Source organism: Sitodiplosis mosellana, unplaced genomic scaffold, assembly GCF_009176505.1.
Source record: "Sitodiplosis mosellana isolate CC-2019 unplaced genomic scaffold, AAFC_SMos_1.0 Smas_scaffold_6162, whole genome shotgun sequence".
Classification (NCBI taxonomy): domain Eukaryota; kingdom Metazoa; phylum Arthropoda; class Insecta; order Diptera; family Cecidomyiidae; genus Sitodiplosis; species Sitodiplosis mosellana.
Window position 1 is genome coordinate 2,665,578 of NW_022601403.1, and position 27,859 is coordinate 2,693,436.

General features: G+C 37.2%; 6 protein-coding genes across 9 annotated transcripts in view; 2 read left to right on the plus strand and 4 right to left on the minus strand.

The window, feature by feature from the left end:
• Positions 1-1,680, minus strand: part of LOC129574389 (prohibitin-2) — a 9,117-nt gene extending 7,437 nt beyond the window's left edge. For both annotated transcript variants that reach the window (XM_055456370.1, XM_055456371.1), the window contains exons 1-3: positions 1,550-1,680; positions 1,299-1,444; positions 256-602 (exon numbers count right to left, since the gene is read on the minus strand). In XM_055456370.1, the coding sequence (XP_055312345.1) occupies positions 256-602; positions 1,299-1,431 (480 nt within the window). In that variant the 5' untranslated portion in view covers positions 1,432-1,444; positions 1,550-1,680. The remainder of the gene's footprint in view (positions 1-255; positions 603-1,298; positions 1,445-1,549) is intronic.
• Positions 1,681-2,251: 571 nt separating this feature from the next.
• LOC129574387 (uncharacterized) lies at positions 2,252-4,317 on the plus strand. The gene is made up of 5 exons (XM_055456369.1): positions 2,252-2,697; positions 2,793-2,984; positions 3,089-3,205; positions 3,276-3,620; positions 3,682-4,317. Exons 1-5 carry the CDS (start codon positions 2,683-2,685, stop codon positions 4,045-4,047), a joined length of 1,035 nt encoding a protein of 344 aa, XP_055312344.1. The 5' UTR covers positions 2,252-2,682; the 3' UTR covers positions 4,048-4,317.
• Positions 4,318-4,588: 271 nt separating this feature from the next.
• LOC129574391 (uncharacterized) lies at positions 4,589-5,653 on the minus strand. The gene is made up of 2 exons (XM_055456375.1): positions 5,586-5,653; positions 4,589-5,299 (listed from the first exon to the last, which is right to left on the minus strand). The coding sequence occupies exons 1-2, from the start codon at positions 5,625-5,627 to the stop codon at positions 4,754-4,756; spliced, it is 588 nt and encodes a 195-aa protein (XP_055312350.1). The 5' UTR covers positions 5,628-5,653; the 3' UTR covers positions 4,589-4,753.
• A 1,279-nt stretch (positions 5,654-6,932) lies between these two features.
• Positions 6,933-7,834, minus strand: LOC129574392 (uncharacterized). Its single transcript, XM_055456376.1, has 2 exons — positions 7,667-7,834; positions 6,933-7,535 (listed from the first exon to the last, which is right to left on the minus strand). Exons 1-2 carry the CDS (start codon positions 7,712-7,714, stop codon positions 7,035-7,037), a joined length of 549 nt encoding a protein of 182 aa, XP_055312351.1. The 5' UTR covers positions 7,715-7,834; the 3' UTR covers positions 6,933-7,034.
• Positions 7,835-8,469: 635 nt separating this feature from the next.
• Positions 8,470-11,447, minus strand: LOC129574394 (ubiquitin-fold modifier-conjugating enzyme 1). 2 transcript variants are annotated; one of them, XM_055456378.1, is made up of 5 exons: positions 11,307-11,447; positions 9,806-10,011; positions 9,599-9,730; positions 9,166-9,333; positions 8,470-8,703 (listed from the first exon to the last, which is right to left on the minus strand). In XM_055456378.1, the coding sequence occupies exons 2-5, from the start codon at positions 9,926-9,928 to the stop codon at positions 8,623-8,625; spliced, it is 504 nt and encodes a 167-aa protein (XP_055312353.1). In that variant the 5' UTR covers positions 9,929-10,011; positions 11,307-11,447; the 3' UTR covers positions 8,470-8,622. The 2 variants fall into 2 exon arrangements, with proteins under 2 accessions (XP_055312353.1, XP_055312354.1); XM_055456379.1 differs by lacking the exon at positions 11,307-11,447 and adding an exon at positions 10,687-10,929.
• Positions 11,448-12,414: 967 nt separating this feature from the next.
• LOC129574378 (transmembrane protein 131 homolog) lies at positions 12,415-27,620 on the plus strand. Of its 2 annotated transcripts, XM_055456349.1 has the most exons (6): positions 12,417-13,090; positions 14,055-14,339; positions 14,407-17,552; positions 22,890-26,225; positions 26,316-26,561; positions 26,764-27,620. In XM_055456349.1, the coding sequence occupies exons 3-6, from the start codon at positions 15,234-15,236 to the stop codon at positions 26,929-26,931; spliced, it is 6,069 nt and encodes a 2,022-aa protein (XP_055312324.1). In that variant the 5' UTR covers positions 12,417-13,090; positions 14,055-14,339; positions 14,407-15,233; the 3' UTR covers positions 26,932-27,620. The 2 variants fall into 2 exon arrangements, with proteins under 2 accessions (XP_055312325.1, XP_055312324.1); XM_055456350.1 differs by having other exon boundaries at positions 12,415-13,090; positions 14,055-17,552.
• Positions 27,621-27,859: the final 239 nt, after the last annotated feature.

Genomic DNA, 27,859 nt, shown 5'->3' on the forward strand with positions numbered 1-27,859 from the left:
TCTATAGGAATACTTTCATGTCTGATATGCCATTGTGCGTTATTTTTCCATGACCCGAATTTTGTTGGACTGTGTTAGCTGATTCAATTGATTAAATTTGGCAATGAAGGCGTAAAATGTTAAGAATGTTTATTATTATTAAACCGCTTGCCATTTCTAAATTTATTATTATTCAAAAAAAATTCTTCTATTCCTATTCTTTCTATCGTTTTTCCTATTTCGATAAGTTATAATTGATTCGTATCAATGACTCACCTGTTGACGTTGTGTAATTAATTGTGATGCATTGAATTTGGCTACAACACTTTTCAGTACTTCATTGCAAATGGATGGCAACACCTTTTCGTCATAGTCCAAACCCAATTGACGGTACATTGTTGGCAAATTGCGAGCATCTGGCCGTGATAGTACACGCAGCGAAATGTTTACCATTTGCAAATCTTTGGAACCGCTGGGCGATGAGATTTTACGTGGCCGTGAACGAATGTCATAGATAATTGGATATTGGAACCATGGAATGCGGAAATGTAGACCTTCGGGGTAGATATCATTTTGAACGCCGCCAACACGGTTAAAGATGATTGCACGATGACCACCCTCAACTGAATGAACATGAAAAAGGAAAAAAAAGAGAAAAAAAAATCAAGTTTGCGAAAGTTGAACACGTCAAATTGAACTTCGGGTTGTTTTTTGTATGGGAATAAATTCGATTTGTTGAAAGATTCTCAGATGGCTGGAGGTGAAAGATATTCAAATTCGAGTTCAAGTGAAAGATATCCAAATTTGTCCAAGAACAGAAAAACTCGTCTTCTTTTTTCCTCTGAAAAAACCTTCCCCAGAACGAGAATTCCATAAGAAAAATCTAAACAGAAAAATTCCAAAAAAATTCGCCACATCCAAAGCCAAGCACAAAACATTGTTTGCATACTCTCATCAGGGGCTTGGCTCACTTTATGGATAGTCGGTGCATTATATAATCCCCTTGTATGGAGCAAACATGAAAAAACACATCTCGAACATTCTTGTCACAATATGCTAACGCTCTTTTCTGTCGAAATTAATTATTGTCTACGCAATAAATACTGTCCACACTGAAATACTGAGACGAAGTCAATCACAAAGCGTTTCTATTATCTCGCAATCGAGTGGATTTATTGTGAAATTCCGTCTCAATATTTATCAAAAGTGAGGTTATGGTGTAATTTTTCCTCTTGTAACATGCTCACTACTATATTGGGCAATGACCATTGGCACTGAGCAAATTGCATGGAAATTGGAAACATTTTCTTTTTTTTTACCTGTATAAACGGATTGTGTAACACCATAGGCCAATGCACCAGCAACACCCAACAATTTCAATCCAATTCCCAATCCAGGTGGACCACCTTTGCCAAATTTACCAGCCAAATCGTTCAATTTACTTTGAGCCATTGTCTCTCACTCTCTGTAATTTCGGCAGAAAAAAAAGAAGATATTAACAATTAGACAATTATACACACTTTACAAATAAACCGACACATATGGAGAGGAAAAACTACAAATCAATTACTTTAATTATCGAATAATCCGGCTAGCGAAGAAAATCTGTTTTGTTGTGTCTATTTATGATGAAACCGGCTCTGCTCACACCGAAAATATTGCGTGCTATAAGAACACGAGACTTTTTGACATTCAGATAACAAAACTTCAGTCAGTATATGGAATGAATGGGTAAAAAAATTCCGAGGCGTTGTAAATACATGTGGCGCCATCTGTTTGGAGAATGATATAATACTATTGAACTTTTTGATCGGAAATTCAGATCGGTGTATGAATTTTTTTGAATGGGATATTTTCCGAGTTCAATATTCTAATGTGAAAAAAATGATAAGTTTGTTTTGGATTTTCTGAAGCTGATCCATTTTCGACGAATATATTTGTTGAGCATTGTTCATATCGAAAGTAGACGTTTTCAAGCGTTTCCCATTTTTGTCTCACTTCAACGATGATACTGGTTTTCTCACTCTGCTCTGAAATAAAAACATGACCAGAACCGAAAAATGGGAAAAAATGTGAGAGTCACACCATATTTACACCAGTCCAATTTCATTACACAAACACAATGCGCTTGTTGTTTATGGCATAGCTACAGAAATATTCGTTCATTCTTTTCATTTCTTTCTTGTTGAATGCTTCGTCTCATTCTGTTCAGCTTTAGTAGCTGACGGCACAGCGTATAGTGTTTTATGTGTATAAATACTGCAGTCGATGTTGTTGTGCCGGCTGTGATTGTATTTGTGTGTAACCTATTGCTCATCAATGCTCATTCGAATTTTATAACGGATCTATTGAACACCACCGACGATTGACACCATCGGTTGACATTTCTTTTGTGAATCAACAAACACATGATTTTATTGCAGTGAACCTTGTCTAAATGGACACATTTGCTTTTTCTTCGTGGTTTTTTCGTAGTTCTTCTGTTGTTTTTTGTTTGAGACAGTAGATTTGTTCAAATGTTGTGATAAAAATTGGTTGGATTAGTGTTTTTTTAAATGAAATTCAGATTTTGAAACAATTTTCTTTTTTCATAAGACTTCGAAAATTGTAATTGTGTGTTGGATTTGGTTTTTGACTCGAAATTGTTTACTATTTCAATTACAAAAAAGTGTTTCGCTAAAAAGAGCCATTCGATAAAAAATCATGAGCATTGATCCCGTAAGATGATTCCTTCATGAAAGCCATTTACACTCACTATTGATTGTTTTTTTGTATTATGGAAAACCAAATGCTGATTTTGAATTGATCAACAGGTATTGGTCAACAGTGTGACAGAGGGGAGCCTCACATCTACTGTGACGGACAAGTCGGAAAGTACAACCTACGCTGTTCAGATTGACTCTATTGTGCCCAATGACACAAAAGATGAAAATACAATATCCGAAAAAAGTGGAAGTTTTGATCAGGGCACAGGTGCTTTTGGAAATGATCATTTGGGAGATAAGGTAGGTAATTTTAGGTAGTTTTTGGCAGTTTTTGACCATCATGACCGAATGAAAGAGAAAAACAGCAAAATCGAGTGAATATTTAATAAAAATCTACTCCACAGACGGTGAGTAAGCCGCTGTCGAAAAGAAAAAATGAAAGTCAAAACAGCTGTGAGTTGCCCGAACCTAAACGGCTAAGACAAGGAACGTCATCACTTGAATCAATAGAACCAAACGTAGTGAGTGTCTGCTGAAACGAAATGAAAATTGCAAAGAGTTCGAATAATCTCTGATTTTGATTCTTCTTAGGCCCTAACATTGGACATTGATACAATGGCACACGATTTTGATGTGATTGAACCAGTCAGCCTAAGTGATGCTTCGAATGTGGAAAGCTGTGAAAATGTGGCAAAAACACATGAAGCCGGCAAAGACGAGATAAAAACAATGTTGCAGACAAAGGATTACAAAATGGTTGAAATATGGTCGTCGACAAGTACACTTCGGATCAAATTCGAAAATGGCCTGACCTATGAATCAAATCTCGCTCGTGACCTTGCACCAGCTGAATTGCAAGAGGTGTCAAATCTGCTTGAAAAGATGACTGTGGATGAATTTCGATGCTATACGTCCCAGGCGTTCAGTTTCAAGAATGTAAGTGCTTTTTTGCAATGGATTTAAATAGACAGTTATTAAATACTTACATTTCTTGTAGAAAAAACTCGCAAAAGCAGGTAATAAACGCCAGAAGCCAATATTCTCCTCCGCCGCCGCAAAATTGAACAATTTTAAAGCCCTGGAATTTGGCGACATTCGTGACAAATGTAATGTAAAAAGCTATGGATGGGATGATGGTGGTGATTGTATCCAATTCACATGGAAGACGAAAGAAGATGAAGTGACGAAAAAAGTTATCGTAACAAAATATATGGTAATTCGAATTAGCTTGCCGATATACGCGTTGGAGTATCAAATGAAACTGACATCCGAAATCTCGTCAGCTGATTTGCGAAACTTATTAAAGTTCGTCGATCAAAAGGGGAAAAAAGACTGGCTAGACTCGATGAAACACACCAGTTGATTATCATTTGATCTCTTTGCAATTTTTTATCCAGATCTTAGTCGATATTTTTTTCAAGGCGTGAATCGTTGAATGGTTTCATAGTTTCAATTTAATTTCAAAAAGTTTTATAAGCTTGAACTAGTCTCAAATTGAGACTCTCAATTTGAAGAATTTGAATTTGTTGATTTCTTTGAAATGAATTTCCTCTGCAAATAAAACTCCAAAAATAAATGTTAATTTTGTAGATAATTGATGTTGAATAAAACACAACGAATTGTTTGTAGATCATTCCTTGTTTTTCCTCTATGTCTTCCGTACAAATTAGGCTAAAAAAAAGTCCTATTTCCTCTTTTTTCTAGTACTTACACACATTTCTATTCACATTTTCGAGCAAAATAGAATAGAAAATAAAATTACCGAGTGAAATACAAAAAAAAATAAGCGAGAAAATTTAAATTTGGAGAAGATAATCCCAATGACTCTAAAAAAGACCATCAAATGCAGAAAAATGAACTTGAAAAATCAAGAATATTGAAAAGATTGTTTTTTTTTAATCACAAAAAGACTCGTTTTTTTTATTCTTCTGAACAAATTCGGCATTTATTTTTATTTTGTTTATATTTTATCGACCTTAGTTCCCCTGAATTGAATCAATGCAACTGATTGAAGTGTAATTAGGTGAAGTAAAATTTTCGTTGTAATTCATCAATATCCATGTATTTTTTTATGCCGGAATAGGTGCACCGATCAAAGTGTATGCCTTTCCCAATGCCGTGTTGAATGTATCGAGTGTTGCTTTGAACTGGTCACACAGTTGATTCGGAAGATCGATCAATTCGTTGGCCGTTACAGTCATTTGGATATTTGCCGTTAGAATTGTATCTCGGCACGTTTGCATGGCTTGCGTTGGATCTAATTGTGCTACCAACTGATCGATTTGCGTCAACGATGTTTGTTGCGTAGTTTTGTATTCTTCGTTGGCTTTTTTTATCGCTGCAAATTGATTTTGCAATATTTTTGTCTGTTCTTGTCGACTGAACCGATTAGAATTCAAGAGGCGTCGATTGTATGCTGTATATTGTCTCATGTCGGACACTACTTTGTACACATCGCTATTGTGTTTCTTGAGCTTTTCAACGGCGGCTGGCTCTTTAAATGCCTGCGCAGTGCACTCATCCAACAATGGCTGATAATTGATAGTGTAATCATTCAAATTGCGACTGAAACTGCTACAGGGAATCGAACGTTTCGATTCTACTAGCATTTCGTGCTATGTATAAAAAACAAAGCAGAAAATGTTGAAAAAATTTTAAAGGCAAAAATGTGGAAAATAGCAATTAATTGTAAAATTTGAAATTTTATAATGAGAGATCTTGAAATTTTCTGAAATAAATTCTCTGATGCAGATTTTTAAATTTTTTTTTTCAAGGAATTCCTGGTTCAAATAAAGAATCTTCTCTGATCTTCCTTTAACCTCAAATTAAAAAAAAGTTCATTTCTGAGATTCTAACATAAAATATAACTTACTCGAAAAAAAAACGATTCAATTCTCTTACCTCGAGGCTGATGCAAATAAAAACGACAATAAACCACTTCATGTTTTCCTTTGAATGAACTAAAATCGACTGGCAGCTGCCAGATTCCAACTTCCATGTTTTTATATATGCACAGAGCCTTATAGTGAAATGTTTCCGCGACAAACGCCATGTTTGTACACAATGTAAACATTCGCATTTTAACGAGAAATTACCACAATAACCGCGCGTGTCTCATTTGTCAACAGAGAGAATTTGTTATTTGTACAAAATGGTACGAACAACTTCCCGATTGTTTTACATTATTTACTTAATATTCTGCGGCATTGTGGAACGGAAAAATTCGTCGTTATCATAATGATAGAAATTGGCTTGAATTGCGTACAAAAAATAGATCTTGGTTTTGTTTGTAAAAACTGAGCCGATACGAGTATGTGTGATTTTATGTACCTTTTTTAAGGAAATATTCCTAAAGTCGCTGCGATCCTTCAGCTGAAAAAAGGATTTTCATCCCTCGTCGAACATCCCTCTTTCTTCTCCTCCTCTTTTGCAAAGTGACACAAATGCCATCATGTGTATTGGCCCCTTATTTATTCTAATTGAACAAACCAGATTATTACGAAATTCGTACTACAAATAACTCGAACAACGATTCTATGTTAATTTTTTCCGAATTTAAACGAATTTCACCAAATTCATGTACGATTCAGAAATCGGATTTAGTAAATCGCAAAAATCAAAATAGTACCAAATCCTTGGTACCAAAAACGAAACATGGGACATTATATCCTGGACATATAACAAAAAGAAGTCCATGACATTGCTTCGAGGTGGAGTAAAACTGTGATATTGTGATATACGCAATGAAACCACTAGTTGCAAATCAGTATTTTTTTTATTTGGCTCTTGAGTCATTTGATTTCAGTGAACTTTATTTGGTCTTCAACATAAACTCCGCTGATTGATTGGACAATTAATAGTTTTTATTGTTCTCAAGCCAATGGTGCTCAGTCAATCCTGGAATTTCAGTGTAGCTATGGATACAGTAGTATGGCAACGCCGTAATAGTATGGCGTACAAGTGTACGTGTACGGTTTTTAGCTACCCTTCATTCATGAAAATAACATCCACTCGACGAAGACCAAAAATATAAGTGACAAAAAAAGAGAAATTTCTGAGCGAATCAGAATGAAACATGAAGTAATGCGATCGGTTGTACGGCTAACCGTATAGAACACATGGTAAAAAGGAAATTTTTTATATTTCAAACCGGAGCGACTTCTTCAAAGCAAAAGAAACATGATTCATTTTTCTTCCCTTTCCAATAAACTAAAATTAAAAAAAAAAAACACTTATTTCTGTCATTTTTGTTCTTTATTCACAATCTCTTTTCTGAGATTCAATCAATATTGTAAAAATTGCATTAATAAAAAAATGAATTTTTCTTCTATCATGCCCAACATTATTCGGTTACACTTTAACATTGATGGCTTCGATGGGCGCTTGAAGGGACTGCATTGTTGCGGTATATTTGGTTGGTAGATCGGCCAATTGTTTAGCTGCTTCTTTTTGTTTCACCTTAAGATCAGCTACTGCCTGACTGATTGTTTTCAGTGTGTCACCCGATCCAAGTTGCTTGCATTTGTCCGAAATCATCGTTGAGGCTTCATCGGAAATTTTTTTGAATTCATTTGAAACAGTGTCGTATGCGGTTTTTACAACATCCGTCGCATCCTTTACTTTGTCCGACTTGCTATTTTGAATGGTATCTTCAATTTTCTTTTTATCCTCATTCACATAGCCGGTGTATCTTCGGAAATTCTCCTGAAGACGATCTCGTAATCGATTACAAATTTTTGGCTCAACGATTTGCAATGAATTCACTTTTGATGTAATTCCTTGCAAATTGGAATAAAAATCTCTGACATTTGGCTGATATTTTGACAGGGCGATGTCGGCTTGAATTTGTTGCTTTTTTTGAAAACCAAAAAATTGTTTTAAAAAATGCAGGTAAATGTGAATGGCCCCGGTTCGCAAAATTGATAAAAAATGCCAACAAAAAATTTCATTAATATTTTTAAGACTAGTTTTTCTATTCATACCTGTATCAAAACAGCGCACACGAAAAATACAAACGCCAATTTACTCATTATCACACGAATTTCAAATGCAAAGTAACCGGCGTCTGATACAAATCTAGCGATATTTATAGAAATTTACCTTCGCAGGAACAATGTTGTGAAACTCGTTTAGTTTCGACAATTTTGACGTAATCGGTGTATTCTTTGAATCCACGAACCACTAACGTATCTCAATCCAATAAGCAATTATTTGCTCAACAAAGTTGAGCGCTGTTTTCCTCAATTTGACAACATGTGTTTTTATCTATTCAAACATTGATTTTAATCATTGAATGGAATTGCTGTAACTATTGGGTGTGTGAATTAATAACCGGTTTTTTATGCTAGATGGTGCCATTTGACTATGCGATGTCCTATACGTCATTTTGTAGGTCTATTCAATAGCTTTTCTTCTTGCAAAATAAAAAGGAAAAAGTCTCCGTTGAATTGATTTTCAGTAGAAACAAATTTTGCAATAAAATAATTACAAAAATGGCAGTTTAAAAAGTCATTATGACAAATAATCATCGATGATTCCTTGTGTGATACATTTATGTTTACAAATAGCAAGAAATAGAAATAAAATGAAAATAAATATGTTGACTATTCTGGATTGTAGCGAGAATAAAATTCTATTCGTCATATATATTCTTGTGGTATTGCTATCAATGTGTTGACATTGCTCCATTGATCAACAAATTGCCTTATATTTGTATTTCCATTTGAAAACCGTCAAATTAAATGTACCAAAAAGACCATTCAATTCGATTGCATCGAAAGAAAAATAAAGGTTGACAACAACAATTTTATTATTTAAAATTTGCTATGGAAAATGTACAGAAATAACAAAAAGAGGAAAACGTGTCTTAAATTAATAAATATTCCAAAATCGGATGATGCCAATAAAAATCAGAAGCGTTGATTTGTTCGGTGACTCATTAGGATTCGTTTTGCTCTTTGTACGTAACGATACCCTTTTCTATCAAATCTGGAATTTCAACCGCCATCCATGGAGACAACTGTGGAAAAAAAAAATTGAAACAAAAATTTATGAATTCATCACATGCTATTTTGATGCTTCATTTTGGGCTTTTCAAAGGGATGAGATTTGAAAATATATTTAAATATGAAAAAAAGAGTTCATCTCAAATTGAGTAGAAAGGAAAAAATTCTTAGAAAAAAAAAAATGAAAATTCGATTTAAAAAGGCAAAAAAGAGTTGGAAAGAGGAAAATAAAAAAAGCAAGCCAAAAAATCAACAGAAAAAAAATGAAAATTGAATGAGAAGTAAGAAAAAAAAAACTAAATAAAATGATAAATCAACTAGAAAAAATTTGATTTGTCGATATTTGAATCGTAGACACAAACATTTTTGATTTAAATCGTAGAATTGAAGAAAATTGCAATACAAGCAAGTATTACTTGCAAAAAACCCAAAAAAGTAAGTCGAAAGCAAAAAAAAAGCAGAAATGGGATACATACACCCAAGGCCATTGCATGTGCGATTCCGAATTTAGGCACGTTTCTAGCCCACAACGGCTTGAAATGGTCGGTGAGACAAATTTTTCCACCTCGATACATTTTTGCTGTTTTACCGTCCAGTTCGGGTAGTGCGATTTCGGGCGCCGTTGCCGGATACGTTATCGGAATCTGCAAATGGATTATTTCATTAGTTCATCATCTAATGAAAAAATTTCACATACATTTCCATCAAAATCCAAAATTAAAAATGAATCAAGAAACCAATGAAAACTTATGTAAAAAAAGATATTTCTCTGGTCCAGAGGAAACACCATCCAAATTTGTGTTCTTGAATCTTGATCATTTTTGTTTTTGTCTGTTCTTCATACAGTGTGTACTCTTGCCATTTGTGTGTGTCGACACAGAAACTAAAAAAGAGCCCCGAGCGACTTACATCAAATTCAACCTTAAACTCGTACTTGAGTAAGTTGTGCATGCACCAGCATGTACCAAACCATTTAGTGCCTTCTTTGTTTGATTCCAAACGGAACCAATCGGTGCCCGAGTCTTTGTTGTTTTGAACGTACTGTGAACGAAAGCGAACAAAATATCGATTAAGGAAAAAAAGATCAGGCGCATTTTAATTGTCATTTGTTTATACCTTGATAAGAGCTTGATATTCTTCTTTCAATCGTTGCACCCACAGTTCCTTATCGCGTGGGCCAGCTTTTGTTTGCAACAATGGAATGCCACTAAGTGTTTTTCGTGTACTTGAATCAACCATTTTTTTTTTCTTCTCTTTTGCTACTTTTTTTAAACTAAAAATCTGGAATTTACTTTATTTTCCGTCGAAAATCTAATTTCTATCTACAACAAAATGAAAATCACACAAGAATGTTAGATAAACTACAAGTTGTTGCTGGTGGGTGATGTTAAAAATAAAAATTAGAAAGTAATCGGACAGATTGTTTAAACGTGTACAGAATAGTGTGTTGAAAACACACACACACCAGAAACGTCAACACACTTTTTGACATTTGGAAAATAGATGAAAGTGGAACTGACATTGTGACATTTGGTCATGTGAGCTCCGAAACTATGTACCGAAATGCACGGAAACTGAACGCATTCGTTTATCAATGGAATTCAGTTGGAAATTGCAACGAGTTCCTTTTTTACCATTCTTTCATGGATGAAAATAAAAATCGGTTAAAATTCAATGGCAAAATTTCGTTGCGAATTTTGAATGTGTTGAAAATGTTCATGATTTTTTGAAATAATAACGATTATTTTCAATTGTTTGAAGTTCACACTGTGAACTATGTTGGAACTTAAGGAAAATATGTCATTTTTATGGGCTTTTCTTCATTTTTGGAAAGGTGTTTTTTTTGTATTCTATTCAAATGCATGGAAAACATGCTTTTTCCATCTAAGTAAAAAAAAAATCCATTTCATTAGCCTCATTTTTCGAAAGAACATTCCCAAAGTTTCGAATCTCCGTCTGAACTGTCTAACTAGAATCCAGATGACTTTGAACCTAACCTCGAAAATTGGTCAAACCGATGAAATGAATATGTTGTTTGCACTTGAACAGCACTCAAAAAATGGAATGTAATCAAGTAATTAGTGCATATGAATCCTCTCCATAAAAATGAGCCAGCTGATGTACCTTGGATAAATGAAAACGTTCGTTTAAATCGATGAACGTCGTCATCGCGCGAAAACCGAAAAAATTTGAGAGGGAAAAAATATTGGTAAAACAACTACAACAATTCAAAATGCATCACAAGACGAAATGTCAATGCACCACTACAACTACACCGGCGTTCACATCCAAAGAGAATGAGAGAAAGAGAGAGAGAGAGCAAGATTGTCATCATGAACGATATTTTCCGCTTCTGCATCGTTCACTTGAAAATGACATTGAAATGTGGATTTTCATGCCGTTGGCCATTGGAAGCCAAACATCAAGTACACCAGTCAACTATAAGCACGTCACACATAAAATTCACAATGCGCTCTCGCTGCTCTCTTTTCGGAAATGCCGTGTGTTATTGGGAAAATGTGCGTGGAATTACGGTTCGATTCTTGTCACTTGTGTGAGAACTGACAGCAATGGAAAAATAAATGGAAAATACTGTAATAACACAGTCGATATTTACATGCGATGGGAATATTCCAAAACAAAAACCAATGTTTCCGCCTTGTTGTTTTGTCGATTGTTCAATCAAATCTATCTATCACGACTATTGGCTAACATTTCAAAACAATCAGCATGCAATTCTCGACCAATTCACAATTGAATGTGATTACATATCAGTCAAAAGAACCAAACACACACACACAGAGCCACACACAATTTTGTTTTTTCATTCGCTCTCTGCCAACCAATACACACACAGACACGGAATACCATTTTTGACATACACGTACACGGCTGCCAATAGGGTGACTATCAAGAAATTGGGATACGGTGAATGAAATGTGAGGAGGATTTAATTTTTTGGACATTTTTGTTTGAAGGTATTTGATCGGTTTTTCAAAAAGGATGTGATTTTTTTTATATAAAATCTATTTTATCCAATATTGGATTTTTTTTCTTCGTCAACCGAGGTAATTTTCAGTTTAGACAGGAGCTAAAGGCTCATAGAGCCCATATACATAGAGCCATAGCCCATCTGAATCAAAATTTTTCATAAATAGTTGAGGAATGTTTATCTCCTTCTCGTTTTGTCTTTAAAGAGAGCTTAATCGACTTTTTTCTAACTTCTTTGAGTAAAATCATATCGCGATAAAGTGCTTGTGTAGTAGCCTTTGGATACTTTGAACCAGTATACTTTAAATTTGTAATTTACATAAATTCCAGTCAACTTTTTAACAAACGGACATTTTCCAGTTGAAAAAGAGCCACAAAAAGCAGTAGAAAAAATTAAAATTCATCAAAAAAAAATAGAAAAATCTTGCAAAAGGAGAGCAAAAACAGTAGAATTCAGTAAAATTACCACAAGAAAAGCAAAAATAGAGTAAAAAAAAGAGCAAAAAAGAGCAAAAAAGAGCAAAAAGAGAGCGAGAAGAGAGCAAAAATAGTAGAATCTGGTAAAATTATCAAGAAAAGGGGCAAAAAAAAGGAGCAGAACGGACAAAATCCGAGCAGCAAAGGCAACGAAGCAAAAAAAAGTAAATTAGTAACAAAAGCATAGAAATAGAATCAAAAGCCCCATCAGATCACAGTAAAAAGAGTCTTCTAAATTCGATGTTACTTCCCCTTGCCGTGCGTTTAGCTGTTTCGTTTCAGTAGTGATAGCGCGGTTCAAAATGTCATGAACGAAACACCGCGACAACCGAAAAAAAACCTCACAAGATTCAACTCCGTGTGTCACCCTATGCATCGTGCACGCTCTCACATCAGCACATACTTCCATACACACCAATAACAATAGTCACAACACACAGTGTCGTTCTGTGTCTGTCAAAGAAAGAGAGAAAATTCAATGTCGAAATGAGCGAAATATCATCATATTCAAGACACAAACGAATTGACGTAAAATCACACGACAATTTAAAAAAAAGTCACAACTTCTAAAACGAGACTAAATAAATAGCGCGCATCGATATAATTCTAATAGCGAGCAATAGCAACAAAAAAGATTGCAGTGTGTTTTGAGTAAAATTTCGTGATTTGGTGTAAAGTCTCAGTGAAATAGGGAAATAAATCGGAAATTAAGCGTGTTTTGGTGGTGTTGTGCGAGGACCGAAGTAAAAAAGGAACGAAGAAGGGAAAAGAACGCGTTATTCTCGTTACAAATGCACGCAGGATCTGTCGACCAGCTGAAGGCATCTCGTGTGTGAATGAAAAGAATACGAGAAAAAATCAAAGTGACGACCAATAAAAAAGAAAAGAAAAAAGAATTAGAATCCGAGCAGAACAATAGAAATCTCCAAAAAGGTAGGCATCTGCAGTATTGTGCGGTGTGCGTGTGCATAAGAGGACACAATCAGAGGATTTCGATTGACAGGCAGTTGTGTCAAAAGCAAAACAAAAAGCAAAACAAAAAAAACCTTACGCAAATTCACATACACATTAGATCGTTTCGCATTTTCTTGAATTGAAGGCGATAGATAGAGAGACAGTGGGCCGTTCGGTGCGAACGTATGAAACAAACACGGTGTAAAGATTGCGACAGACAAATCCAACGTAATTTATATATTTTGCTATCAATTACTGTGTTGATGATAATTTTGTCGAATGTTTGCGAACTCGAATGGGCCAACGAGAGTGGGTTTGAAAATCGGCTAGCCGAACCATTTTCATAGGCACGTTTTGACCAATTGATTATGACGCGCTCGCGCGCATCCCGCGCACACCATAGATGTACTGTTGTTGTTGTGTTTTTTCGGTGTCGGCACCGATAAAAAAAACTTATTGCTGAAAATATTACTTAAAAAGCACCTTTGGTGCTGTTGCAGCCACCTCGATCGCTACCGCCGTCGTTGTCATCGCCGTCGCCGCCGTCATTTGTTCTCGCCACAACAATTTTGAGAAAATGTGCAAATCGACACATCGATTGCTTGAAATGCGCCAATTTATCGCTGCATTTAGAATCATTGACCCAAAATCCAAATGATGTGCAATCGTGTGTGTGTGTGTGTGTGTCGGTGCGTGTGAATGTTTTGGTTTTTTTTTCAGTCACATTTCTCACTTGCATTGGCAAATATCTGACTCTGCCGCTTGATCCGACTGTGTCTGTGTGTGAGTGTGTGGATTTGCTTGATTTGTTATTATTTTGGTTTTAAATTTCAATCGCCGATTTTATTTAATCGTTTTGTTAATTTCGTGTCTCTCTTCTTTTCTTTCTCGGATTCGCTGGTGTCATTCGGCGTTTTTCACACATACACACACTCGTACACAGAACGAGTGAACGAGTGAGTGATACATGCTACACGGACTGTGTGTACGGGAGACAAAGAGAGAGAACGAACGCCAGCCAGCCAGTCGGCGAACGAATCGAGTAAGCAGGCGAACGACATATCGTTTTTTTTTTTTTGGTGAATTGACAAAACAAACACACATGAGAACCATTTAGAATGCAAGTGACGTTCAAAGCGACAACAGCACCCAACATATTCGAAGAGCAACAGAAACAGCACTCTCTCTGAGCGCGCGCGAGTGTGGAAAAGCAACAGTGTGGGAAAAAGTGTGAAACGAAATTTTGTTGTGTGTTTTTTTCTCCTGAAATACATTTTTTTTATTTTCGATGAAAGGAATTTAAAAACGAAACACTTCTGTTTTTACGAGAGAGAAGAAAATAAAAGAACGAAGAAGACGACGACGATGAAGACGACGAGAATAAATAAAAACACAAATATTTCATCAAGCATTTCGCAAATGAAACAAAAACAAACACCGAACATTGAAAATAAAGAAATTTCTTGGGCAAAAGTGAAATCAATTGCACTGTGATTCAATTTTTGGTTGCTTGAAATTTAAAAAAAAGAACGAAAAAATACAGCAGTCCATGTGTGTTGTAATAAATAGAGTGAAATTTGAAGCAAGAAGAAAAAAAACCAGAAAAGTTCCAGTTGAACGTTTCGATTCCGGTGTATATGCGAAAACTGTTCGTTCTTCGTCATTTTTTTTTTACATAATTCGGCGACGACAAGAGACCGCATGTGAATGTGCAACAAATCGGCAGAAGTGACAGCGACGAAGGGAATAAAAGAAGAAAACAAAAAAGAAAACAATCCGACATAAACACGGAGAACAGTTCTAGGTTTAGAGTGATTTTTTTTTTACGAGTATACCAAAGAAAGCCGACGTTGAGTGGCGTTTGCGACCAAAAAAAAGAAGAAAACAAAACGAATTTAAAACGGCAAGAAAGAAAGGGAGAAACACAAAAAAGAGAGGAATACGAAGAAATAAAACGTAGTTTTGATTCAAAAACTAAGACACGCCGAAACCAAAAACAACAACAACAACAACAAGCGGCTTCTGAATGCCGAACTAAATTAAAAATTGTTGCTGATTTTTTTTTACATGTGCGACATGCATTAGATGCGTAAACGATTTTTCGCAAGAAAAACCGAGCAAAATGTTGAAATTGTGGCCAAACCAAATGACATCAACAACAAAAACAACAACATCAACACGAATGACGACCAACAACATGAGCATACCGATGGTTGCCCTGTTACGACACGTTAGCTCATTGTTCTACCAGTTGTTTATAATTGTTTTGGTGACGCTGATACCATGCACACTGAATGTACGGCATGGTGCATTTGCGTTTGCATCTGCCGTTTCGGCAACGTCTTCATCATCATCATCATCATCATCGGCAGCAGCTGAAAGCAATTATGAATTACATGCGGCACACATAAGTATCGACTCAATTATGATGACAACGGTCGATAATAACAATAATGATTTGTCACAATTGACATTCGAGCCGAATTTTTTGCATTTTGATGAGTTATCGGTGGGCGAAACGGCGAACAAAGTTGTCACAATATTCAATCGACATGCAAATCGTAGTGTATACCTTGGTTCAATATCGGGTTCGGTATCGGATTTTTATAGTTCATTTTTTGAAGAGAATCTAGTGCCACCGATGGGTAATACCACATTTAATGTAGTGTTTTTGCCACGGCAACAGGCCATCATTCAAGCTCATCTCATCATACACACATCGTTCGGTGTGCTTAACTACGAGGTAAAGGGTAAAGGTGTTGAATGTCCGTATCGGTTAAGTCCATTGGTTGGCTTAAAAGCACCCATGAATGCAACCCTTATGCCCGAAATTCATATGTACAATCCGTACGACACGCCGTTGCAAATAGTCGAAGTGTATTCGAGTGGTGGGCAGTTTCAATTGGAATTGCCAACGAGTGATGATGATCCAAGCGGTGCGATCAGTGCACATTCAACGAGCCATAGTTCAGCAAGTGGTGGTGGTACAACAAACAGCGGTAGCAGTAGTAATACAGAACGATCACAAACGCTGTGGGAAATTCCACCACATTGTTCGAGACCGGTGATTCGTGTACGATTCACAGCGACACATGTCGGCAATTCCACGGCATATATTCGCATCAAAGTGTCAGCACGGAAAAATGCCGCCCTCGAAAAAGCCGTCATTGTGTTGCCAATTGAAGTGGAAATATTCAAAGAGTATGGCATCTATGCCAGTATACCGTTTCTCAATTTTGGCCTAAGCGGTACAAATGATCGACCGAAAAGTGTAACATTTCGTTTACTCAATTCCGGCAATGAACCCTATGAGATTACCGCATATTCGGTGGAAGCCGAAGAGAATGTGCGAAATGGTATCACACTTGAATTGAATACGGTACGTGAAACGGTCAACGAAACATATCACACAATGACAGCGACCGTGAATTGGTCACGCATATCGGCCGAGCAATTTTTTCGCGGTAATATTGTCATTCAAACGCGACGAAAAACCGATTCCAGCACACCGGGCAGCAGTACATCTGCCAAACGGTTTCAATATCGTGTGCCATTTGTTGGTGGTATTTTACGCGGTTCAATACAGTACAATGAATCACTTACGCGATTTCATCATCAGTCAGCTGGTGCAACAACAGCAACGACGACGACGACCACGACGACAACGACAGTGGACGATAATTCCACCACAATGCCATCATCCACACAAATTGTACGGGATTTTCGTATAAAAAATAACTTTGACGTTGTATTGGCCATCACAAATTTGACAATGTCACCCGACACCCTCATCTATTTCCGTGCGGATAAATTCAAATCGAAATTGTTGGCGCCCGGCGAAGAATCCACCATCTTTCAAATAGTTCAACAGCCAGCGGCCGCACAGCATTCAGTCACACGATCATTTCATTTGCATACGAATGTCAGTGTGTACGACATTGAATTGTTTAGTTTTAATGGTTTATTGAAACGTTTGTTACCCGTTACTGAGCATCAGCCGCAGCAGCAAAGCAACACCGGCATTGATGCAATGATAAGCGATGACGATGGCGATGACGGGATCGATGAGCAAAGCATAAATTTTGGCATTTTACCATTATCAACGCTATCACAAATTCAACTAGCGCTAGTCAATCACAATCCAATTCCAATAAATATACACAATTGGAAGGGGACGATCTCAAGTGCAGCACATATCGGTATTACGGTGCCCGGTTGCAGTAAGCTCACAATGAAAGGCTTAAAATTTTGTAACATTGTCAAACCCGGCGAATGGATTGTCTTTCAAATTGGTGTCACATCAAATACGGTCGGTTCATTTGATGGAAAATTCACCGTGCAAACAGACTATGAAGTGATTAGCACACCGATTCGGTTTAGCACCGATATGGGCATACTGAAATTCACCACTAAAATGGTTGACACCGAAAATTGTTTTCCGGTAAGTTAAAGTCATATTTTCAATTCATACTTACACACACCCAGAGTGTGCCATTCTTAGAATAAACCGACTCAAAAGACATGAATATCGCTCTAACTCAATGTGGTTGATAGTACAACTGTAGGCACGACCCGATATTATCACTGACATTTGTCGCTGTAGCCACAACAACAAATATATCATATCTAATCGCATGAAACCAACTTGAACGATTTTGAAGAGGAAAAAGTGGCCTCAAATCATCTTTTTGCGGCTGATTCCATTATACCAAACCACATCTCTCTGTGTTTTTTTTCCACATCACTCTCTTGCTCTTTCTCCTCTCTTTTTCTCTCGCACTCTTTCTCCTCTCTTTCGCGCTTTCTTTTTCTCTCGCTCTGTCGCTCTCCTCCTCTCTCCATCTCTCTGCTTGTTATTTATCAATGACATTCGCTTGCTGTCAACAAACTTACTCAAATGCTTAGCTTTCAACCGATTTTTTCCTATGGTGTTTGTGTGTGTCTCGATGAGTGTTGTTTAGCAAATTAGCGTGAGAAAGAGAGAGAGAGAAAGATGTGAAAAATGATGCCTTGACTAAAACACACATTGCGCTCGTAATCATTTCGGTATCTCGGTGACTTTGCCACTGACAATGTAACATTTGAACTTACGCGCATAATGTGTGAGTATGATGCGCGCTCACGCGTGCGCAACAACCAGCTGCTGTTGTTGACTTTGCATATGCAGGAATAAGCAGAGGAAAAAAAAGAGCACACATTCATTCCCAATTGATTATCAAAAAAAAGCGGTGCGCAATATTAACAATATTTGTGAGTGTGTTTCTCTCTCTCTCTCGCTTCACTCATTTATTTGTTCACACTCTCTCTTTCATTATACTATTTCGTGCATGATACAGACGTATTTATTCGCCGTCGCCGTGATTGCGTTCTACATGTTATATATATGGCAAATTCGCTGTTTGTCGCTTCATCATCCGACAAATCTCTCGTTACAATCAATTTCGATTATAATTAGAACGAATGCTATTTTACGATAAATATTCGATGAATTTGGGCGCTTGCTAACGATTTCGACATTCCTTCTGTGTCAAACACACACACAAACACATAATCTACTGAATCGAATCTATTCTTTGTCGCGAGTTAACGAGTCGAGTCGGTTGGGTGCTTAACGACTCTCGCTTTTTGAAAGAGAAACATAAAGACAATGATTGCGATTGTAAATTTTATTTCGATGCAAACAACCTAATCGCTCGAAATCAAGACGATTATTTTCTGTTTTGTGCTTAGCTTGATGAGTGTTCGGCGTGTCACGTACGTGTCAACCGATTCGGCTATTTTTGTCACTTTATACAATCAACTCATCAAATGCTAGTCAATGCAATCCATTCGTTTATACCATTCATTCTCTTTTTCTATCCTTTCTTCCTGTCCTTTTGACCGATCTCACACACTCTTGTTGCTCGTTCTAACTCTTTCCATCTGTCTTTTTTTCACTCTCCAACTGTTCTTGTTCTTTCGGTTCTCTTCTCGCTCTCTATCGCTTTCTTTCGCTCTCTTTTTCATTTTCATTTTTTTTCTTTCTTTCTTCTCCTCTGTGCGACTGGTTCTCCATTTTTCCCTTTATGTACCAACAGCGGGACATACTTATATCATATCAAAATTGATATCGAATTTAGTGTCTCTTGACTGAATTCATACGTAATTAGAGGAGAGATCCTTTATCGAAACGAATCGAAATCCGTATCTTGCATGGCACGGTACGTATATTTCCGAATGAGTTTTAGTAGTCATTTGTTCATTTCCACACTTTGCCACATCATGTATACCGAGCGACCGACCGACCGCGACCATGATATAATCATCATCATCAAAACCGAGCGCGGATTTATGAAACTGGATAAAGATTACTTAATTGAACCGTTATTGAATGTCTCTCTCTCTCTCTCTCTCTCTCTCTCGGTCACTTTAATAAATGCATGACCTCAATATATATGACCACGATTATGTGCCAAGTTTAAAACACGACATGTTTACTCGGATGCATCGATTTTCGAATTGCACACATTTTCCGACCACGTCAATGCAAATCGATTTCATGGCATAGCCATTTTTTATGAAAAGATAAATGGGTTTTATTAAATGACCAAAGAAAATTCAATTCGTCTGTTTTCAAATCTATTCCTGCCGTTATTATACGTCGTATTTTTGATAGTTACTCCTTTGGGGTCTCTTTTTCCATGTGGTGGAATTTTCTGCTCTGGAATTGCCCGTTGAATTACGGTTTATGATATCACTGACGTGTTTTTATTCATACGTGCGCTATCAGTTTAGTGACCCATTTGGAGCAATTGTATAACTTTATCGCTTGGTCCGAAAATAAATTACCATAGTGTGAATAAGTTTTATTTTTTGGGTTGTTAACCAGATAAAGGCTTCGATATATAAGGAATATGGTACTGCGGTTGGTCATTTTATGATTCCATTGGATGTGTTATTTTTTGATAGTTAGCCTCGATATTTTGGGATTTGCTTTGGCTTCGAATATTCTCGGTTTTTCTATCATTTTTGTTCTCCATCTTTCTTTCTCTCCCTTTTTTCTCGTTCTATCGTTCTATCTCTCTCTCTCTCTCTCGATCTCTTTTTCTCTCTCTTTCTCTCTCTATCGCTCTCTTTTCGTCTCTATTGCTGTGACATAGTGTCTGTACATGTGTCAATTCCATCGTCCAATATCATCAATTTCCCATCGAAAAAAACTAATTTCCAAACCAAATTCATTTCCGATCATCATTCAAACTAGAACAATCGAACGTGAAATTGTGCTGCATCGAAATCCGCTCCTAATCACGCGCTACCTTTTTCTCGTCCCAGAAGCTCAGAAAATTATAATGTGATCGAAGTAAGTGTTCGAAAATAAATCATCCTCACATTTATGATTGATGAAATAATTGAGATATATAATGGGGCTGTGTGATTTTTTGTTTTCTGTTCTGCGTTTTCTCATTCAGTTCAATAAAATATGGAATAAATGTTGTTTACAAACGTTGAGTCAACGCTTTTTATCATTAATGGCCGTGTAGCACAATCAATTTTCATCGTTCTCTTGAATTTCCATACATTCATTCCATTCCAATTAGGAAATCGATACAAATGGAACACGAACCACTCCTCCGTCCCTCTCCATCCCTTTGTCTCTCTCTCTCTCCGCATCGCGTCCATCTCTCAATTTATAATTGAACTGTTATAACAGCTCTATGTTCCGGGTGAAAGCAATTTTTTTTATTGCTTTTTCGATTCGATCGACTTCATTTTCCAGTTCTCAATTACTAAATCTACCCAGAATATTCATATCGTACATTGAAACAAATGTTTCCGCGTCAGAAACTTATCCATTTTGTGGCTGTTTCTTTCGACGCATTAAATGAAAACCACTCACCAAGAGGATAAGATTTTGTTTTTTATTTTAAATCATTTTAATTTTATGAATCACACATTTTGCTGTGACACAGATGGTCGTCGATACGGCGCAGTTCTTTTTTTCATTCTCAAACCCAAAATTATCTTGAGCATTTTTATGATTTCACCACATTTTTGGTAGTTTTCCAATGATATAAAATCCCGAAAATAAAAAATATGAAATGAAAAAAATGCTGTTAAAATGATTGTAGATTGTAGCCGTTTCATTTTGTATCTGGTGTTCTTTATTTACTCAGAATTTAGATATGTGCTAGGGCGTAGCACTGCTACGCGCATGTCAAATTTAGTTTCTTAAAACCGATATGATATCAAAATGTAAGAAGTAGATTAGAACAAACACACTTAAATTCAAACTGAGAACGTAAACAGAGAACAAAGCAAAAGAGTACAAAAGCACTTAGCATCAGTGCCAATGAATCATTCGACCAAAAATAATTACATTCCAAGAGATTATCTCGCCACCGACCGCATGCGGCCATGCGGTTTTTTTTTTCATCGAAATAAAACATAAACACTGATTTTGATATGAAGATTTTTATTTCGAATCAATTATTAATACCGATGAAAATGAGCGAAATCAGGATTGGATTTAGTTACGTGAGAGTGTGTGTGTTTATGGAATAATTTTGAACCTAATCTCCGTGAAAATCTCACAATTTCAATTGATATTAACAGCGATCTTTGTGCAATAACTATAATGAATTATGATAATGAAAAAGAGAGAGAGAGAGAGAGAGAAAGAGAGAGGGAGATCATGCCGAGCATATAAAAACATCCATCAAATCAAATTCGTGTAAAATCACGCTTAGTCAGCGATTTTATCGATTTTGGCTGTTTCCATTGTCAACGAATTGATTACGACCAACAATCATTACGGAAAATTATAAAGTTGAGTTTGAAGTTGGGCCAACTTTTCTACACACGAAACCCGATTGTGTTCATGCATTAAATTTTTTGTTCACAAATGAAATAAATTATCCATAGATAAATAAATAATTAATATTAATTAGTAAAGTAATGGACATTTGAGTCAGTTTCATGGCCGATGAACGGGTGTCTAAAATGATTGAATGAAAAATTCATGGTGAGAATCATTTGTGTTTTGGGGAACATTTGTTTTAACAAAGTTTGACATTCAACGCATTTCTCAAGAAATCTTAACTATTTAGGAAATTTCCGGAAATTTTCCGAGAAACACACGTATCGATCGTAGTTCGGTCGCTTTTTACATCGTCCATTTCGTCTTCTTTACCTAGAATTCACTTCCTTTCACACAAGTTAAAGTGCAACAGTTGCACTTCCATTCAGGAACTTTGTACAATTTCAACCACTTCAACTCCGCAAGACTCCAGACATTGAATTGAATTGAACTTTAATTTTCTGCGATTCATTTTAATCGATTTTATTTTTCACTCAATCATTTTTATTCCGTTTTCAATCGCCTTTTTCGCTTTCAATCGTGTTTTTGTTCCCTTTTCAATTGTTCGTTTTCTTCTTAATTATTCTTTTTCCTCTGTTCAAATGGACAATTTTGCCTCCTTCATTCAATTGGCAACAGAACAGAAAAATTCAACTTTTTTCCAGATAGGAATAAAAGCAGGAAAATGAACTGGAAATAGAAAGAAAAAAGAACAAAACCGAAGCAAGAGTGTGTGTGTGTGTGTGTGTGTGTGGAGTGGTGCTCGCTCATACCAACTTTGTAATTATGTTGGTATAACCAGCGAAAGCAGTTGTAATGACATAATATGTTGGAAGTTACCGTTCGCAATGAACTAATAATTACTCTCACTCCAACCGTTTCATTTTTTCTGTTTCATTTGATGAGCTAATTACTTCAATTTTGTTTTCTGTTTCATTACAGGGTGGCGTTTGCAAAGTGAACCTTACGGCATATTCCACATTCACCCGATCGATGCATATAAAAACGATTCAGGTGAATAATGTTTGTTTGGAAAATGCATCGAAAATTGACAGCAGTGCCTCCTCATCATCATCATCATCATCATCATCAGCGTCATCAGCGTCAGCAATGGAGTTGCCGGACTTTGATGGATTTGACGAGTGTCATACGACGAATTTGTCGCGTGTGGAGCATGGTGGCGGTGATGGTGCAGCCAAGTCACCGTATGTGATTTATGAGGATGGTGAAAAGCCCGTGATAGACGCACAAAGTGAATCATTTATCGATCAATTAGAAATAGCAATACCACGAATCTGTGATGAACGTTGTGCCCTGAATACAGCTGCTGCTGCGTCATTATCATCATCATCATCGTCGTCTTCGGCGGCAATTGATGAAACGGTCGAACGGAATCGCCAGCGATTTTTATTGTTAAAAAAGCAATTGGATCGATTTCATGCGTTGTCGGCCAAATTTCAAGCGCTCACATTTCATGTGCAAACCAATCACATCAAGCGCTACGATTTCAATGGCAGCATCGAAATTGTGTGGCCAAAATTGGTGCGAAAAGGACCCATTGAATTTGCCATTTCACAAGTTGGACACGTACTCACGCGCCATGTCAATATTTACAATCCGTTTAATGCGCCGCTACAAATCCACTATCATCTGCACGATAGCGAACGGTTTGGTGCCGATGTTGATCTACCGCCGGACATTATTGATGAATGCACAAATGCTCGCATCACCGATGCCGTCGTCTTTTCATTGGGCAGCAGTAACACAAAACATCAATCGCCATCGTCCAATTTTACGGTCATACCACCAAAAACATATCACAATATTACGGTGAATTTTATGTCAGAGAATCCCGGTACATATGGAACGTTACTGTATATTCGTAATAATTTTACGGTGCTGGAAGCCGTTTGGATAACGGCCAAATCGGTGGTGCCACAATTTAAATTTGGTAATCGAAAACCGGGCTCAAAAACGCCACTACTCTTCGAATTGACCGATAAGCATTTACGCGATTGTAATCATCCGAATGTGAATATGCGTGCGGTGACAGCCAAGCGAACATTTACCGCCAAAAATAGCGGCGAAGTGCCGATACTTATGCATGAACTACGTATCGATGATCTACCATGTGAAGGCTATGGTTATCGAATATTGGAATGTGCACCGTTTGAATTGCCACCGAATGGTTCGAGAAAAATTGAGATTTCATTTACGCCCGATTTTACGTTGGCCATGGTCAAGAAAACGCTGTACTTAGACACATCGCTCAATTATTCCGTCAATTATACACTGCTCAGCATGATTGCGCCGTTATCGCTTGGTGTGTGCAGCAAAGCATTAACCCGACCCGAATGGGAGTCCATGATGAAAAATGTAACGGCCGTTGTTTTGGCCGTATCATTTGTGTGCGTTCTATTTGCCGCCTACTTAGATTCAATGAAAGTACTTAAAGTGCATGTCGAGAATATGTCAAAAGCGAAGGGTTCACTGCAACCAGCATTGGATCTACGGCAAATCGGTTTGAAGAGCCCATTTTTTTCGGATGATGCAACGAAAGGCGGGTCAACAAGCAACGGTGGTGGTGGTTCAGCGATTTCTGCGACATCGACCAGCACGGCCACAGCAACAGGAGGTACAGCTGGAGCAACAGCATCGGTAAAGCAATCGATTCAATCGACACCATTGGCATGCACAGCAAAGGCAAATGGTAGCGTGTGTAAGAAAAGGTCAAGTGAGAAAAAACGTTTGCCATGTCCATCGTCTGAAGTGACGGCGGCCCCTTCGAAAAAGTCCTACATTACGGAAATTGCCAAGAAATTTACGCCGAAAAAATCATCGGATGCAAAACAATTGAAAACAAAAAGTTCACCACCACCGCCATCGCAAGCAAGCGCAGCCTCAAACGCAGCAACAGCAGCCGCTGTGAGTATCGGAAAAAAGGATAAACGACCAAAGGACGAATCGCCGACTGCCAATTTTGAAGAGGAAGAAACATCATCGACCACAACTGAAAGCTCAAGCCATTCGGATGATAAATCGCCAAATGTGAAAACAAAAGCGAAAAAATCCATCAAAGATCTCTCGAACGTTGCCACGGCCGCCACCACCAGCGCTACTGTACTGCCTCAATCGAAGGATAAAAAGATCGTGGTGAAAAAATCGAAAAGTTTACCGCTCACTTATGATTCTCATGATGTTGAATTAAATGTGTCATCATCCGTGTTGGATCGCAGCCATGAGTCGACAATCGATGAACATCACAACGATTCGTTTGAATTGACAAATGCCATGGACAACGGTGGTAGTGGCAGTGGTGGTCTGGATGATGAGGCTATCAAAATGGCGACCGCAGCGGATCTCTATGCAACGTTCGGTACACCGCCCAACAAATCCACAATGGCCATGAAAATGTTAAATGGGAAAACACCGGGCCGTGAAAAACGTGAACGCACCAAAATGAATGACCAATATGGCTATCGCAAATCATTGGATGCAAATTGTTCGGCATTTAAGAGTACGGCATTTGAATTTTCATCACCTTTGGAAGAATCATCGACAAGTGGTAATCATCCGTTGCTCGATTTGGTGGATAAAAGTCTGTACGAACATCAATACGATGTTAAAATAAAAACGAGCCAACCAAATGTACAACCGTCATCGTTCCCATTGTCGTCGGTGATTAAAACTCAATCGACAAGTAAATCAAATGGCAAAAGTGTGAAACCAATGATTGGTAAAACGAAAAATGAAGCTAAAGCTAAGGATCGCAAAGGAATGAAGAAATTGAATGGTGACGATGCATTCTCAAGTCATTCATCGTTTGAGAATTTGGTGCATTCGGATGGTAATGGTAAGAAAACATCACCGGGCGTTGATTTGGGACCGATTGGTACACGAAAATCACCATCATCAACACCGATCTGGGAACCAATGCACTCCATTCACAATCCAATACCAATCAATACGTCGTTGAACAGTTTGGCTGGGAGCAGTAGTGGTGGCAATGGAGCAGGCGATTCCAACAGCTTCTTCATGTATCCACAAACCGCAAACTATCAACGCAACGAGAATGTTCTGAATGAAATGCTGAACCAACATCAACGACCTGCTAACGATCAATTCAATCATTTCGCACGTCAACCACAACCAAATGCCGATGTGCTACGATTCTTGAACGGCATGTACGGCAACACCAATATGGATCAACGCAAACAAAATCTATGGGAATCGGCCATGTTGAACCTACTGCAACAACAACAACAGCAACAGCAACAGGTTTGTTTTGAATTTTTGGTTTTTTAATTTTAATTTTCAATTTTCATGATTGTTTTGCCAATTTTCATGATTGTTTCTCTTTTTGCGCAGCAATTGGCTCAGCAGAGACTGCAAAGTATGTACTCGTCAGCGCCAAATAGTTTATGGAATTCGAACAATGTATTTGATGCGACACAAGCCACGCCATCCACATCGTATTGGCCATCGGTTTCATCGCCGGCCGTATCGAATGCGCACGAAATTCGACCACCACCCGGTTTTGGTCATACGGCCAACAGGACCGATCCACGGACATTGCAACAGGAGCTCCTACTCAGGGCTCACTATCAGCAACAGGTTGGTTTTCTTTTTCGCAGATCGACTGGTTTTGTTTGGTTTTGAATTGAGGGTTTTTTTGAGTACATTTTTCTAAAGAACTTTGGTAACTTCCCTTAAGGAAAGTTGCCAGACAATTTGGAATCGGAAAGAAACCTAGAAAATCGGAAAAATGGAAAAAAATCAAATTCTAACTCAAAAATGTGTTGGTTTTTTATTCCAGATTCAAAAGCAAGCGCAGCAACAGCAGCAACAACAACAACAGCAGCAGCAGCAACAGCAGCAGAATCAAACGGCCCAAACCGATCCAATGCAGTACGATTTATTTAGTTCGCTGAGCTCCATTTGGTCCAACAATCCAACCAATGATCCTAACAAGAAGGCAAAATGATGACGTACTATGTACCCGTTTTCAATTGGTCACTTTTATTCTTATGTTAAATTTTTGTTTTTGCCACCTAGGCAACTTCGATTTCTCTCTGAATTTTCTTTTTACCCAGAACTCACAAACGAAGATTTCCACATACAGATTTAATACGTGTTTCACATGAAGAAAACAAAACAAAAATCTTTTGGATTTTTTTTTATTAGACTAACATGTCAGAACGTCGAATGGCCATTCAGCCATCCAATGAATACACAAAAATGAACCAATCGATTTCAATGTTTTACCCAAAATTATCTGATTGCCGTGAATAATATCCCATACTGAAGAAAATAACCCGGATAAAATAATAGGCACATAGAAAATAATATTCAATTTAATCCTTCTTCATTTTCTATCATAGTTTTTTTTGCTTTTATTTGTGAACTTTTTTCCCACGCTCCCTTTATTTTTTTTTTTTTTGAATTAACCAAACTCTGAGCTTCAACTATTTTACTATCACAATCGTTGTTTGAGATGAAATATGCCCGACAAACGGATACAAATCAACATGAAATACCCCATTTCGGAGAAAGGGACATTTGAAAGAAACAACCAATTTACAACATTCAATTGTAATGATAACCATCTTCGAGGAGACCACTTTTGAATACAGTCTCAATAAATCGAAGAAAATCGACTGAAAAACGTGAAAATCGTGTTCGTTCCTTTTCTCTTGCTTGTTTTATCTTATTCTGATTTCTTTTCGTTTAGAACGGATTCCGAATGCTATGCTTGTGCAAATTTCTTTGACTATGGTGACTCGAATTTTGTCAGAACAACAGTTTTTTTTTTCTCTGGTTCATTGACTTAATTCAGTAGTCAATGTTTTTGCACAAGGAATTTTTTTTTTCAGGAAAGCGAAATATCTGCAAAAACAAAAATCGAAAGGTAT